Source organism: Moschus berezovskii, chromosome 7 (genome assembly GCF_049115385.1).
Source record: "Moschus berezovskii isolate FMDL1 chromosome 7, NW_MosBer_1.0, whole genome shotgun sequence".
Taxonomy (NCBI): Eukaryota; Metazoa; Chordata; class Mammalia; order Artiodactyla; family Moschidae; genus Moschus; species Moschus berezovskii.
The window spans coordinates 106,188,441-106,204,962 of NC_142466.1; the positions used below are offsets into that span (position 1 = coordinate 106,188,441).

The window sequence follows — 16,522 nt, forward strand, 5'->3', positions numbered from 1 at the left end:
CTTAGGACTATTAGCTCCTCATAAGCCAGCCCTTCACTAGATCTGAAGTCAAGGAATCTGCAGGAGAGACTGATATTTTTTCCCTAAAAATCATTTCCCCTTCTTCAATAATAAAACTCCTGAATTTTAGCCGGACTGAGTGCCATCCACAGTAAAGACATGTCTTAACCCCTTTGCAGCTAAGTGTACCCACATGATGAAGTTCTGGCCAACTGGGTGTTATTCTGAGTAGCCTATGGAACATTCAGGAATTATCTAAGGGAAAGGGCATTCTTTTCCCCCTATTTTCCTCTTTTCTTCTGGCGGGAATATGGATGTGATGACTGGAGCTAGATCAGCCATTTTGGATTATGAGGTGAAAGTGTATGTCGAGGACTGGAGGAGCATAGGTCCCAATGACCATGGAGTCACTGTACCAGCTCTGGACTCCTATGTTTATGTGAGAAATAAACTTCCACTTTGCTCCAACTTTGCTACTTTGGATAGGATGCTGCAAATCACATCTAAAACACAGCACTAGCTTACTGGAATTAGGAGGCAGTGGATGGCAAGAATAGATACTATCTTTTATATAATGGTTAAACAGTTGATGAAATTGGATGGACCACATGCTGACTGAGGATATGGCCATAGAGGAAATGGTGGGAGAGTGCCAAAGGGTGAATGCTGTTGCTTGTTGTTTTTCACAAAGTCATAAAATTGGGACGAACAAGGGCTAGAGCCAGCCAGACTGCAGCAGAGATGGAAGACAATCCTGCTTTACTAAGGGAGGCACTGGCTGGAGCCTGTGCTCAAAACTGATTAAGGTTTTGAAGCACAGACAATGTCAATTGCCTTTTGACAAACTGCAGCTATTAAAAACAGTGGCCTTGAAGTGGCAGCCTGAGCAGGAGACAAGACTGGCGGCAGCAAGCCACTGTCAAGACTTCTTTGCCAGAAAACACAAACCAGGAGCTCCAAAGATCAGACTGAAGCTGTTGCCCTCCTCCCTCATGTCTTGGTCAGGAGGCCCTAAGGTCGCTCTCTTTAAGTTGAGATGAGGCACAGGAAGAACACAGAACACTGGGCTAGACCAGATCTTTGGCTGTGGGTACTTGGTGGGATTCTACTGGCAGAGAAACTATAACCCTTGGTCCTCCCCAAACTGCCCCAGGAGTGAGGAGGGCTACAAAAGCTTTACAGTCCCACCTTGGATATGGCCATGAAGGTCAATGGGCAAGGAGGCCCTCCTGGGGAATGGGAGTGCGATGATAGGTGGCTATCCAAAGGACTTGCTGGCCTGCCAGAAGCATCTTCACTATTCCTGCAGTGGGAGTGGATAACCACCCGCAGTAGTGTTTCCTGTTCATTGAGTTTACTCCTGTTTATGGGATGCATTGGGAGAAGATAACTTGAGTTTATAGGTCATTAGACCACAAGACGGAGAAGGCAATGGCAAGCCACTCCAGTACTCTTGCCTGGAAAATCCCATGGATGGAGGAGCCTGGTGGGCTGCAGTCCATGGGGTCACTAAGGGTCAGACACGACTGAGCGACTTCACTTTCACTTTTCACTTTCATACACTGGAGAAGGAAATGGCAACCCACTCCAGTGTTCTTGCCTGGAGAATCCCAGGGATGGGGGAGCCTGGTGGGCTTCCGTCTATGGGGTCACACAGAGTCGGACACGACTGAAGTGACTCAGCAGCAGCAACAGACCACAAGAAGTCACCCAGAGCTGACGGAGAAGACCACAAGTCATTCAAACGAGATTTTCATTTTAGGTCCTTGTGGATGGGGTTTAGGTTATTCACCTTAGGGGAGATGAGGCACGGGCTCCACATGAGCTAAGAAGGGTGACATCAAAGGGCTGAACTATGGCAGAGACCACTAATTGTCCCTCAAGCCCATCCTTTCCTTGTTCCTCAGAAATAGAACTCCTGAATTTCAATTAGGCACACAGCATCTGGGAATAAAAACTACCTTTCCCAGACTTCTGTGCGGTAGGTATTTCCCCGTACGTTCAGATCAGTGAAGTGTCCAGCATCCACATGACACACCCGAAGGAACAAGTCTTGCTTTTCTCCTCCCCTCTCCTCCATTCTGTCTGCTGGAATGTGAACATGGCTGAAGCCGCCATCGTGGACCTCAGTGTAGATGGCTGCATACTGGGGAGGGCCGAGCAACAAGTCAAAAGGAACCTGGGACCCTAGGGATCATGGACCCACTTGGCAGTCCTGCATGGTAGTGGGTAAAGAGATTCCTCCTTTGTGTAAACTACTGTTGTCATGACAGCTGAACTTGATTCTGATCTAGAACCTGCCACACAGGTCAAGGCTGCCCGTGGTCATGCTTCTGACCAGAGGGAAGGTAGAGATGGGCACAAAGCACTCTCCTCCAAGAGGGTTAACATTTACTTTAAAAAAAAAGGAAACAAAATGAGAAAACACGTCCAGAAAAATCAAGACATCAGAATAAAAGTATCAACACACAATAACAGTGTTGCATAGCTTGAATGTTTTTATATTGATCAAACTGTATTTCAGCAGAGCCACTGTAAGAACAGGCCAGAATGAAAAACATTCCAAATTTACAGACAAAATATTGCTGATCAATTAAGATACTTTTCAAAACGACACGACTTAACACAAATCCCTTGGTTGTTCCAGATGGAACGTGAGTTATAGAGATGCTGGAGAGCCCGACCATCAGACCCCCCACCCCTGTTTGGTTCCTCAGACTAAGGTCAGAGTCTTTGCCAAGAGCTGAGGGACCAGCTCTTGGAGACAAGTTCTAGAAACGTGATAATCTCTCCCTAGTAGCTTACTGGAGGCTTGGGTTTAGGATTAATCTTGATTCTCTGGAACACAGGCTCCCAGAATGGTAGACGTTGAAAAGAACCAGAGGGCTCATCTAGTCCAGCCCAACCTCCCTTTTACTGATGAGGAGAGTGAGGGCCACGGGTGGCGTGTCTTGTTTTGGTCTGGACCCACATCTTGCCTCTAACTGCCTCTCCCCATTGACACTGCCTCTTCGATGCCTCTGGTTCTATGACAACTTCTATGAGAAACAAAAAAACGTCAACCAGCAACTGCAGCAACAGCCTCTATGCTCGTCTCAAAGCAAAGTGAAAAATGAAATTACTGTGGCAGGAACTGAAGACCAGCCCAAGTTTGTTCTCTAACCCTCCTGCCCCAACTGAACTGAGTTGAATCTCTTCTTCTGGAAAGTCAATGTCAAGCGCAGGTTCTAAGGAGTGACACCAGGAGAGACCTCCATCTTATGTCTGCAACTGATTCTAGTTAGATCTTCCAAGAGCGCCAGAACGCAGGATGTAAACGTCTTCTCCATGCGTACTCCAATTTCCCGGACAAACTATTTATCCTGATTTTGAAAAAGTTCTTCACTTACAGCTAATATGGGCTTCTTAGGTCCAGTTGCGTAAGTGTATAAGGGGGTGAAGCCGAAATCTTGAACTCCCCAATTTGATCAGTAGCATCTACAGTATCTACTTGCACATTTTACTCCTTTTGATAATTCTCTTGTCTTGTCTGTTCTTCCCCAGGATTCCATGGATTTTGTTCCTGATAACATCTGCTGAATCTGAACTACTGGCCTGCACAGTGGTGGAAAAAGGCTGGTGGCAATCTTTGGTAAACTTTTGGGAAATCAATATAAAATAATGGCAGCATTTCTGCAACCATATTAAACAATGTGCTTCTTTAAAAAAAAACACAAATATCCAAATTCATTTAAACTTCACAAGCTTTTTATACACAGGGTGGTGATACCTTTTTTTAAATCAAATGGCAATGATTTGCCCAATATCCTGATGGCATTTTAATATACTTCAGCCTTCTCTCTTTTTTGGTGCCTGGCTGATGGAATTTTCTGAGTCCAGATTGAACAGAAGTACTTGGACGATATTCCTTTGTGCCCTTGTTTCTCTTGAGAATAGAAGTGATTTCCTCTTATTAAAACCCCAGTGATTCTACTTCTGTTTCATGGATTTGGGGGCTAGTCACTAATAAATTAATTTTTCCAAGCAATGCATCCAGAGCAGTGTCAGATTCCAGCTGATGAAAACTTTAATAGCGTGATCTCATTCAATCCTCATATTTGACCTAGAGTCCTCAGTATTATTTAGTTCGCCTATTTTACAGATGAGAACATGGAGGGAAAGCTTTCAGATGACCAGGCCCAGGGCTAGCTGTTGAGTGGAATCAGACACTAGATTCCCCAGCCCTTAGCTCCAAGCCTTGCTGCTACACTCAGGTAGCCTGGCATTATGCTGACAAGGATGGGGCTTTGTCATCTCCTGTTGCCCAGCGTGGGTTATGACACTGTACAACAGCTCTCCCAACCCCTGTCATTTAACAGTAAAATGTCAGTAGGGGAAAGATGGAAAGAATGCAGTAAACATGCTAGATCTGGAGACAAAGAACTTTAGAAACCTGGCCCCTACATAAAGGTCTTTACCCATCTTGTGACCAGGAAACGTTTTCGCTCAATTGGTCTGGAGTTTGCTAAACATCAAAACGGCCTCATTTCAGTACACTGTAACAGGGAACCATCCTTTTCCTATAAATCCCGTCAAGAAATTGGATACTTAGCTGCTTTTTCTGGATACATAAAACCACTATTTCAGAATACCACATTCGAATTTTCACGTAATTTATTTTCCTTAAATAATAATTTGCTACAATCCTGGCACAAATTAAAAAAAAATTAACACAGTATTAACAAAGGCAGAATTCTTTAGGACAATCAAAATCTTGGTGTACTTAGAATAAATTAACATCAAATTGTGTTTCTATTCAGATAGTCTGATCCTCTCCTTTGAAATGAAATGGAGACCATTGTAACTAAGTGAATGCACACGTTTGTTCTTTGATACAGAGACTCATTCTTTATATAAACTCAACTGTAATTTGAATCAAGTTAGGAATTCTGAGAGACACTCACCCGTGGGCGCACACACACACAACACAACACAACACACATCCACATCCACAGGCAACCCTCTCGAAGCTGGGTTTCCCATGGTTCGATGTCTAGATCTTTCCTCAGAAGGGCCAAAGATTCTGAATGTTTAGATGACATCCCATTTCCCCTCAGGAAAATCGTAATGGTTCAAGTGTAATAGCTCGAAGTAGCAGCAATCCATGTATTAGATTCAGCAGTGGATGATTCCAGTCCTGGGCGCTGGGTGTGCAGCGGGAGGGAGGCGGACACAAGAGATGCCTGCTCCGAAAGCTGACACACGGGCCGACACCGGGAGTCCTCACTGAGAGTCTCAGAGTCTCAGCTGAAAACTCACCTGAAACCGGCACTGCTCGTCCGGTTCAGGTGCTGGTGGGAACCTGAGAAGGGCCACTAATGCAGGGAGGGGGCAGGGCATGTGGACACGATTCTCAGAAACGCCAGTGTCAGACGTGGCAGGGAGACTGGACAAAGGCAGGGTGGGCACAAGGGCACAAAGGCACTGCTCATCCTCCGCCTGACACCCCATCCCCCGCCACTCAGCACATTCATGGGGTCCCCCGAGCATCATCGAGGCTGGCGAACACTGTTTCAGCTCTGCCCAGACCCACCGAAAGCTCAGCTCTCAGTCCTGACCCATATACACACAACGCATCCAAGTGATTCTGAACAGCCACACCAAATCACTTCTGGGAGGTCCACAGCACAGCTGGTGTCCTCTCCCAACTGCCCAAGGATGGTTTACAGGAATATGGAGATAGACAGAGGAAGGCATTAGGACAGGCCCCAAACTGAGCTCCCCTTCTGCTTAGTTCTCTCCAGAGGCGGCGCGGGCCCGCATGATGCTGTAACCTCACGCGCTATCTACACAGTTCTTATGTACACGATACCTTTTTTTTAATAGAAATTTAAAGTGCCTGGGTCAAATGTGCTCACTCCTTTCCCACAGCCTACAGGTTCCTCTTGCCGCTTCCAGAGAGAAGGAGGATGCCCCCAGGGAAAGAGGAATGAACGTCTTCACAGCAGTCTTAACTGGGATCCAGCATCTGGACTAAGCCTTCTTCATAAACACGAAGAATTGCTTCACACACAAACTTGTACTGGCTCTGGGGAGGAAAGGAAAGCCCGTCAAGCCAGCAGCTCCACAAACACAGCCTCTCACCCCAGCACAGTTATTCTTTTACGTCATTCATAAACAACCTGAGCTCCAGCTCCAGTTGGGCCCGGCCCTGGGTTACATCCAGGGGCACAGAGTGGCGTGGACACACCTGTGAGTTCATTGTTCTATGTGACAAGGGCTGGGGTAGCTCCCAGAGAAGGCTGGACAACTCGGCCGAGGGGACGGACCAGCAGTCTGGGGAAGTCCAGGAGGGACAAAGGTCGCTGAAGGTGGCCCTTCCAGCAGATGCACCAGCGTGCAGCTCTGACAGAGATGCCCACTCAGAGGAGCAGGGTCAGGGATCATCGTCCCGGCCTGGAACACCTGGGTGTGGGGGGACTGGAGGGAGGCTGCACAGGTGGGCTGGGACCTCATTGGGGGGGACCCCTGCACTGGGATCAGGAGCCTGGATTTTGTCTTTTTGAAAGGACAGCCACTGGAAGTCGCTCTGCAGGATATGGGTCTTTTCATTAACAAACACCTATTTGAGGGATGTGTTCAGGGTGAAGGAAAGCCTCAGACTGAGCTGCACCAGTGAGGAAAATGTGTCCAGAAGACACACTTGAAACATTTTTTTCTTTAACTAACAATGAGGTCCTCCATGCCACAAAATGGCAGAGAACAGTCTTAACAACTTTCTTCTTTTCTTAACCAGATTTCTTGGGTGCGTGCATTTAGGTCGTTTCAGTCATATCCAACTCCTTGCAACCCCATGGACTGTAGCCCGCAAGGCTTCTCATAGAAGGGATTCTCCAGGCAAGAATACTGGAGTGGGTTGCCATTTCCTTCTCCAGGGGATCTTCCTGACCCAGGGACTGAATCTGTGTCTCTTTACATCTCCTGCATTGGCAGGTGGGTTCTTTACCACTAGGGCCATCCAGGAGTGCACATGAATTTAAAACAAGAACTCCTGTGATGACCAAGTGGGGTCGGGATGGATGGGTAGGTGGGAGCGAGGGGATATTTGTATGCCTATAGCCAATTCACGTTATTGGACAGCAGAAACTCACACAACATTGTAAAGCAATTATCCTCCAATTAAAAAGAAAAATAATAAATAAATAAAATAAAAACAAGAGCTCATAATCATTAGAGAAATCTTACAAACGTGGGTTGTGAGCCTGTGAGGCTACAGAGCTGTGTGCAAGTCCCGCTCTCTTCTCTGCTAACTCCTCCTCAGCCGTCAGGGGTTGGTGGGGTGGTAGGTGTGGCGGTGTGTGGGATGTCCTAGAGGCCTTTCCTCTAGAAAGCCCTGCCTTTCCAAGTCAGCTTCAGATACTCTTCCTGAACTCTCAGGCTCCCCTTGGACTTCTCCCACTGCTGCTGAGATTCATAGCCAACTGAGCCAGTCCTACCAGATAAAAGCTCAGGCTTCTCCTGTTGGTGTACTATCTGTTGAAGGGATAAATGAATGAATAGGGGGTGGTCCTTATTTTGCAGATGGGGACACTAAGGCTTAGAGAGGTTAAGGGACTATTCAAAGGTGGCCCTGTACCTGGGGAAGAGTGAATCGTGCACGTCCCCTGAATCCCCTGCCCGTCTTGTAGATTTAGGGGAAACCAGAATATTTCCTCTTTTTTTTGGCCTGCACCATGAAGCACCTAGATCTTAATTTTGTAGCCAGGGATTGAACTCGTGTCCCCTGCATTGGAAGGCAGAACTGTAACCACTGGACCACCAAAGAAGTCCCCAGATTATTATTTCCTCTTAAGGACACTGGCAGCTCTGGGTACCAAGGGGAAGAAGCCCAGAGAAGGAGACAGTGGGGCCCTGTGAAACATCTAGGTGGGTGGGGTGAAACCCTCAGGTGACCTTGCTTACTTCTGACAGACAGGTGATGATGGGTCCGTGGCTTGACAATGCAGAGTGCAATCAGGGCTACTCCCTGGTCAGCAGGGAGCAAGCGGCTGGCAGGAAAGAAACTGTGAGGCAGGAGAAGTGGAGGGCAGCAAGAAGCAGAGGCCAGACGGGGTAAGCGCTGGAACTGTTCAGCCCCTGCGAAGCTCTGTGACCATGAGCAAGTGACTCAGTCCCCTGGGGCCTTGGTCTCCTGACTTGCAAAGCCCTTTGTACAGGCCTGGCCATTGTTAGTATTTTTATTATTAGATTTCCACTCACTGATGTCTGCACCATCATGGCGCGCTGGTCTCGCATTTTCCGAACAATATCCAGTGGGTAAACGGGCAGGTTCCTCTCGATCAGGCACATGGCTGTTTCCATGGTGACCAACACACCGGTTCGACCTATCCCAGCACTGGGGAAAGAGAAGCAGAGGCGGAATTTGCTCAGACAGCATTTCTGCATAGCCCAGCTCAGCTCCTCACCAGTTCCCACGTTTACTCAGAGCTTTCCTCCCTGACCTTCAAAGGACATGGAACACACACTCAGAGTGTGCTCCCAAATAGGCCGGAGGCTTAAAAAACCAATGGGAAGAAACCCATCTTTCTGTGCAAACTCCACCCCCGTCTCCTGCACATCTATCACAGGAAAAGAGGGAAAGACGAGCTAGGGACTCTGTTGTCCAGTTCTTGGCTGCAGTCAGAGCCTGTCCGAATCTTTGGATAGTGTGTGGACAGAAAGCAACCAGGGTCTTGTAAACGCATTTTGAGTCTTGTGGGTTTGATGCCTGCCAAATGTCTCCAGGCCTCGCCCAAGGAGTATCAGTATTGATAAAACCAGGTCAACAAGCCACGGTACCTGCAGTGAACCAGGATGGGCTCACCGTCCACTCTCAGGGACCGCACGTAGTTCACAAATTCCAGAAAGTCTGAGGAGTCATCGGGGACGCCGTGGTCTGGCCAGGCCACGTACTGGAGATGGCTCACTGTGTGTTCCTCCCCGGTCTGCGAAGGGGCAGGGGAGTCTCACTGAGTCTATCTGGACTGGTGGGCAGGAGGACCCCGGCCCCTTCCCAGCCTCCAGCCAGCGAGCTCCCGTCTCTGGACGCTCTTCTGCCCACTGGGGATCTCCCGGCCATGGGCCCTGCCCACTCCCACCCACCCGCCTTCCTGATGCTCCCAGGCCTCCTCCCCCCACCTCCAGGACTCTGTGGAGGCCACCTCCTGCCCGATGACTCTCCACCACTTCTGCCCACAGCCATCTCTTCCTGGTTACTCCCATGGTACCTGCTGTCAAGGCCACCCACATTGGCTTTCTTTTTTTTTTAATGGGCAAAATACACATAACAAGAAGTCTACCTTTTTAAACATTATTAAGCGTATAGTTCAGTGGCATTAAGTACATTGGCAAAGTTGTACAACCCGCACCACTCTTCCTAAAAGCTTTTCAGCTTCCCAAACTGAAACACCGTGCCCATTAAACACTAACTCTTCGTCCCACAGCCTTGCAGCCCCGGCAACCACCATCCTACTTCTGTCTCTGGGAACTGACTATTCCAGGAGAAGTCACATGGTATTTGTCCTTTTGTGTCTGGCTTCTTCTGCTCATTACAACGCCTTTGAGGTTCAGCCCTGCTGCAACATGGGTTAGAATCTCCTTTTCTGTGGGGGACTAGAATTCCATGGTATGAATATACCACGTTCTGTCTACCTGTTTATCTGTCAGTGGACACCTGGGCTGTTTCCCCTGTAGGCTGTTGTGAATGCGCTGCTGTGAACACGGATGCTGGCTCTTTTCCAGGCAACCTTGCACATCTACTGAAATGCTCACCGGCTGAAAACCCAGACTGACCCAGAAGCAGAGGCCTCCCCGGGCCCACGGTGGATGCTGATTTGGCACCAGCCTTTAACTCGCGCCTTCCCGGGTCCCCCAGAGCCCCTGCCACACGGGCCCCGCTCACCTCAGTGTTGGTGAGCAGCATTTCCCGGAACACGTACGCGATGGTGCAGTCCTCTGACTGACAGCGGATGTGAAAGCTGCCGTGTTCCATGACGTCGGGTGGGTCGGGCCAGTACTGGTGACATTTGGTCTGCAAGGGAACCGCCAGGCAGGAGTTAGGCTGGGCTGTGGGGGTGCTCGTGAGTGGTTAACCGGACAGACCCTCTCACTCGCACTAGATGCTCTGAGAGCTGCTGGGAGGGAAGGAAACGCGGGCGAGGCCGCTCTGCCCTGCGTCTGTGCTGTACTGTCCAGGAGGAGGGCGGCAGTCAGCCTGCCAGGGGCCAGGCCGCAGCTCTCACCCCGGCTAGAGCTCCAGGAGGAATGCACTGACTCTTTCCTCATCACCGGGTCCAACTGCTGGAAGGAGAGGAGAGCCTCAGACAGACGTGAGGGCCTTGACTTAGGAGCGGCCTCTGCTCCCCACCCTCGCCCGCTGCAGGGCCGCCGCCCCTTCCCTGCTCTCAGCACCCCTTTTCACCCCATCCCTCCTTCACCGTCCACTCCTCACCCCCTCGAGGAGGAAGGCCTCAAGGCACGGCCGCTAAGAGTGCACATTTGAGAGCCAGACAGAACTCCGCGAGGAGGCTTCTCTCCTCCTCTGTGAGCCCCGTGACCTCAAACCTGCTACTACTTAACCTCTCTGATTTCCGCATTCTTCACCTGAAAGACAGGACGGCACTTGTTTCCCAGATGGACAGAGGCTGGAGGTGATGGTGCGCAGTGCCCGGCTCACTGCGGGGGAGGCGGGGACAGGCCTGCCGTCATCACTGTTGTTGCTACAGTCCCATGAACGCTTTCACATATGACTCGTACTGAGCCGACGCTCAGCAGACGGCAGAGGAGGAACCCGGGCTCGGTGGGACTCAGTGAGCTGCCCCTGGTCCAGGGCGGCTGTGCCTCCCCTCAGGCGGACTGCCCTGCCCCCACCCCTCTCCCCAGTCTCCTCTTCCCCCTTCCAAATCCTAGGGCTTCCCTGGTAGCTCAGCGGGTAAACAATCTGCCTGCAATGCAAGAGACTCTGGTTCGATTCCTGGGTCAGGAAGATCCGGTGGAGAAGGGACAGGCTACCCACGCCAGGTATTAGAGACTTCCCTGGTGTCCAAGACAGTAAAGAGTTTGCCTGCAATGTGGGAGACCTGGGTTCGATCCCTGGGTTGGGAAGATCCCCTGGAGAAGGGAACAGCTATGGACTCCAGTATTCTGGCCTGGAGAATTCCATGGACAGCACAGCCTGGTGGGCTACAGATCATGGGGTCGCAAAGAGTCGGACAGAACTGAGTGACTTTTCACTTTCACTTTCTAAATCCTGCACCCTCTTCCCTAGCAGTCTCCCTCCTGCCTCTGGCCTCAAAGCAAAGTTCAAGGTCAAGCTGCCTATGCCATCAATGATCCATCAGTCAAATTCTGACTCATTCAAAAAAATTATTTTTTCTTTCCAAGCCTACAGCTGCACCGACTTGGGTAAAAATTATCCTTACTTAAAGTGAAGAGGGGGTATAAACCCCCAGACACACAAAAATTTGAAAGAGCTTTCCTATTTTTATTTTCAAACATCACAGTCAATGTTTGGAATTAAAGCACGCTGCTGGGAAGGTGGAGCTAAGAATTTACTTGTAAATGTTAAACCTGGGGGTTTTCGTTTGTGACCACTTCCCAGCTCCTCTCAGACACAAAGGAGGGCTGTCTGTAGAACCCGAGACAGAGTGGATGCCCACCAGGCCTGTGCCCACCTCCTCCTCTGCACAAGGGGTGTGGCTCTCCGCTGCGGGCTTCCTGGGGTCCTGCCCACAGGACAGCTGATGGGAAGCTTCTGTCTGAAGTGATGAGCCCATTCAGGGCTGAGCCACAAATATCTCTATTTCGAGAGACTCCCAGTGAATCTGACCAGAACAGGACTCTCTTTACCTCTCGATCAAATCTAGATTTTAGGTTGATTTGGATCTCAAAGCATTTGGGGGTGTAGCGGAAAGAGCAAGAAGTTTGTGGAAATTCTGAATTTCCTTCCTGGTTATTAAGTTCCACTAACTGACTGTGCCATCCTGGCCAAAATACTTCACTTTTTTGACCCCCTCCCCCCGCCCCTGGTTTCCCCATGAATGCTGCTGCTATGGGATGGGATGATGCTAATGACTACTTTTTTTTTTTTTTTTGGCTGTGCCTTGAGGCTTGTGGGATCTTAGTTCTTCGACCAGGGATCAAACCCATGCCTCCTGCAGTGGGAAGCATGGATTCCTAACCACTGGACCGCCAGGGAAGTCTCTAATACCTATTTTCTTTTGATTGGTATACGCTAAGCACTAAATGGTGCTTTTTATGGACATTATTTTATCTGGGCCTCAAAACAACCATATGAGGTAGATAACGTCACTGACTCTGGTTTGCATAACTGAGGCTCAGAGACTGAATCTGCTTGTGTCCTGTCCTACAGAGAGGAAGTGGCGCAAATGTAGATATCTGTTTCAAGGGAAAGACCATTCTCTATAGCTCTGTTTCCTCTTGGAGGAAACAATGGACCTCAAGGGAGAACACAATGGAAAACGTTTTGGGTGGGAATGGAAAGAGAGGGCAATGAAGGCAAGCCTGTGGTGGGAGTGCCTCCCAGACCCTCAGCCTCTGGGGAGGCTCCATGCACTTGACGAGAGGGCAGTACGGAGCGGAGAGGAAGATCCCACCAGCCACATGCCTCTGCAAGAAGGCCACTCTGCTAAACGCAGAACAGGGGAGAAAGCAAATGGGACACTCTGAGAGAGCTGCTGGCCCGGGAGGACTGACTCCTAATCGGGAGGAACTCAGGGACAGTGGCGGCAACCAGATAAGGGACCTCGGGACAAAAGGCTCAGGTCAGCTGAGAGTCTGTAACAGGAGAGGGAGGAAACATGTAGTAGCCTGGATTTGAAAAGAACAGGCTCCCAGCCACCCATAAACAACAGAAGTCAGTTCCTGGGGCCAGAGATGGCGAAAGGAATGCTCTGACTCACGGGAGATGGAGATCTCTAACGCAGGAACCTGAAGGAACCAGCCGGAAGGGGTTCGATTAGGAAGAAAGGATTGGGAAACAAACACCCCCCGCCCCCCCGGGTCACATGGAGACCTCGGAGGAGCTCAGGTTCAGAGCGGACTCCAATCAGGACAGAGCAGGACGGGGCAGGACTCTCGAGAGCAGCTGGAGGAAGTGAGGCCTCCTGGATGAAAGAAAGGGCCTTTTCTCCCATGCTGGCGTGGGCAGAAGGAAGGGAAGAAGGGGCTGCCATCAGGGCAGATCATCTGTCACCAACCACGCCTGCTGGCGCTCCCTTGACTCCAAGGAGAACAATGGCCTTGCAGCTGGGAAGGGCCGGGACAACTGAGACGGGGGAAAGAGCGGCCCAACACAGGTGAGGAGGGAGCGCCAGGCTGCCCTGTGGGTTCAGGTGTTGGCTCTAAGGAAGTGCAGCATCGCTGAAGACCTCATGAGCTCGGGCAGTGGCACCTCCACTGGCAGTTTCTGAGAAACCCTGGCACATTCAGCACCCGTCCCCCCACTGACAGAGTCACAGAACAGACATGCAAACAGGGCATACTTTCATATGGAGAGATTCTGGCGACAGCAAGGCCATAAACATGATGTCTTGTATCTATAAAATGCCAGAATGGCCCAGATCAAGGCCTGCAGAGTGTGGGATTTGGTAGGAGGTCAGGAGTATTAAACGAATCTCCCTGGTGGCTCAGACAGAAAAGTGGTGTCTGCCTACAATTCGGGAGACCCAGGTTCGATCCCTGGGTAGGGAAGATCCCCTGGAGAAGGCAATGGCAACCCACTCCAATACTCTCGCCTGGAAAATCCCATGGATGGAGGAACCTGGTGGGCTACAGTCCGTGGGGTTGCAAAGAGTCGGACACGACTGAGCGACTTCATTTCACACTTCACGAGGAGTATTAAACTGCATAGACCCACAGTTTGGGAAACTGTGGTGGGAAACTTTTTTACCACATGTGCCATGAAAAGTGTTTCAATTTGGACCTAGGATAGCTTTAACATTATCTCCTTAGTACTTTAATTCTCTTTTTAGGAAACATCGAGCAAGGGTGTGGGCAAGCAGGCCTCGGGTTAAGAGCCTGGAAGGCAAGAATATTTATTTAGACTTTAATAATATTGTCCTGTGACTTTTGCATTTTTGCACATACCCCTCTTTTATGGCAAATGATATTGGGCTTCCATTTAAGACATATCTTTCAAAGCAAGGAAAGGTGAGCCAATTTGAAGAAAAATAATAAATAATACTGCAGTAAAATAAATGTAGTCCCAGCAACAATTAAGGTGGTACCCAAACTACTGTGACTGTTAGCCAAAGTCTATATGATATTTAGTGTGTGCCAAGTACTATTCCAAGAAGGCTGACTGTAATAACTCATTCGATTGCCTCAAAAATGCACAATGTGTGCATGCATGCTTAGTTGCTTCAGTCCTGTATGATTCTTTGCAACCCCACAGACTGTAGCCCGCCAGACTCTTCTGTCCATGGGCTTCTCCAGGCAAGAATACTGGAGTGGGTTGCCATGCCCTCCTCCAGGGGATCTTCCTGACTCAGGGATCGAACCTGCGTCTCTTGTGCCTCCTGCATTGGCAGGCAGGTTCTTTACCACTAGCGCCACCTGGGAAACCTCACAAATACACAACAGGTGTCATTAGCATTCCATTTCATGCAGAGGTTCCGCCAGTTTCCTAAACCGCACAGGTCGGGAGTGACAGAGCAGGAATATGAACTCAGGAAGCGTGGCCCTGGCATCCGCCCTCTTACTCAGGACACCAGAGAACAAGACAGGTGCAGGTGCTCCAGAAACACAGCACAGGATAGGACTGTGAGCCAGCTGGCATCCCTGAGGTTCAGAACAGGTCCCAGTAACTTCACTGCCTTTCCAAAACAAGATCAGAAAATTACACACAGGCACGCAGAAACAGAATATCAACAAAAATTAAAAACAGGCAAAAAACAAGACTCCCAGACAAAGGGATGCCATAGAGCTGCTGCCTTGGGATTTCAGCAAAGCCTCTGAGGGTTCTCGCAGTAGCTAGGTAAACCAGATGCAGAGATGGCCAGGGCTGGAAGCAGAGCTGGGAGAGTCAGCAACTGCTCCCCAAAGAGTGTCTGCAACGCCTCTGACTCACAGCATTCTAGAAGGAGCTTCCGATCGTCTCTTGAGGCCCTTTTTATTTTTAAACAGTGATTTATGTGAAGAGATTCTGATCACTATGAGCGATGAGAAGCCAAGAGTGAGGGCCGACGTGAACAATGACAGATGGGAAGCCCAAGGACCGTGAGGGTACACAAAAGGCCAGATTTGATGGCAAATCCTCCCAGGGATGATACGGACGGACACACACACAGAGCTAATATTTGCCAGACAGCTGCGACAGACAGCTCTCTAAGCTTTCCATATATATATTGTTTCAGTCTCCACAAACCCTCTGAGACGGCACTGCTATCTGCAGCTTACGTACAGGGAAGCTGAGGGTCAGACAGGTTAAGTATTTATAACTTGCTCCAGAAGAACTTGTTCTGAACCCACAGAGTTGGGCTCCAGAGCCCCACCGATATGCCACAGTGTAGGTCTCAGGAGTCTAGTGCATGAGTACAAACTGGGGAGACTGCCTCCACAGCAACACTGAGGCAAAGACCAGACAATTTCTGCTGACCAACCACTTAATGGCACTTAAAGTCCAAGATTATCTTCAGGTATCTGAAAGGACACTGCAGGAAGAGAAGGGTCACTTCACACTGTGTCTTCCAGGCAAGAGAAGCTGGTGGGGTGGGGTTCAAAGCACTGTGGATTTCAGTTCATTATGAGAGGGATTTTTTTTTTTTTTTTAAATCAGAGCTGAATAACCCACGGATGGACCCTGGAAGTGTTTTAGCCAAGGTGGGGAGCCATCTGCCTGGGACAGCCTAAGTGAAATCCACAAGGCTCTCCAGAATTAGCAGGAATCCTGATTTTGCTGTTTGGGGTGAGAGGGTAGACTGATCTCCTCAAACATATGATCCATTCTGATTCTGTACTCTGACTTCTGGCACAGATCCGTCTGGCATTCAGAACTATACACTGAGGACAGGCCTGGGAGGAAGTGGCACATAGATCCCTTAAATATTAATATATGTTTGAGTTTTGAATGTGTTTCTGGATGAACATTTCATCATGAAGATATCTAGATGCAGACAGAAGTTAGAGAACTCATGCCGCACAGCACTCCTTGCACACTGACTTCAGTTACATGATCAGCGATCTGTTCCTGTGAAACACACGTGTCAGGCTGAACACAGCATGGTGCCATTGTTCTCCTAATTAAGCCCTTCTTAGCCTTTTTTTTTTGGCATCAGGTTTTGCTGTAACACAAGCAGAGACCGACAGAGGTAATTTCTCCTACTTTGTATGGCCATTGTGAACCTGGCCCTTACACTGCTCTTCTGAGGATCAGCACATGTCCTGGGTGGGTGAGATCACAGCTAACACAGGAGTTGTGGGGCAGGTGAGGCAAGGGGAAGCGCCTTCCAGCTTGCTGTAACAGATCCAAGGCAGGAATGGAAGG

General features: G+C 49.5%; 1 protein-coding gene across 5 annotated transcripts in view; it reads right to left on the bottom strand.

Moving 5' to 3' along the window:
• Positions 1-208: 208 nt before the first annotated feature.
• Positions 209-16,522, bottom strand: part of PTPN3 (protein tyrosine phosphatase non-receptor type 3) — a 158,902-nt gene continuing 142,588 nt past the window's right edge. For 2 of the 5 annotated variants that reach the window (XM_088838259.1, XM_088838258.1), the window contains 4 exons: positions 9,920-10,048; positions 8,818-8,963; positions 8,239-8,374; positions 209-6,067 (listed from right to left, as the gene is read on the bottom strand). In XM_088838259.1, the coding sequence (XP_088694385.1) occupies positions 5,990-6,067; positions 8,239-8,374; positions 8,818-8,963; positions 9,920-10,048 (489 nt within the window). In that variant the 3' untranslated portion in view covers positions 209-5,989. The remainder of the gene's footprint in view (positions 6,068-8,238; positions 8,375-8,817; positions 8,964-9,919; positions 10,049-16,522) is intronic. The other 3 variants (XM_088838260.1, XM_088838261.1, XM_088838262.1) reach the window with 2 other exon arrangements.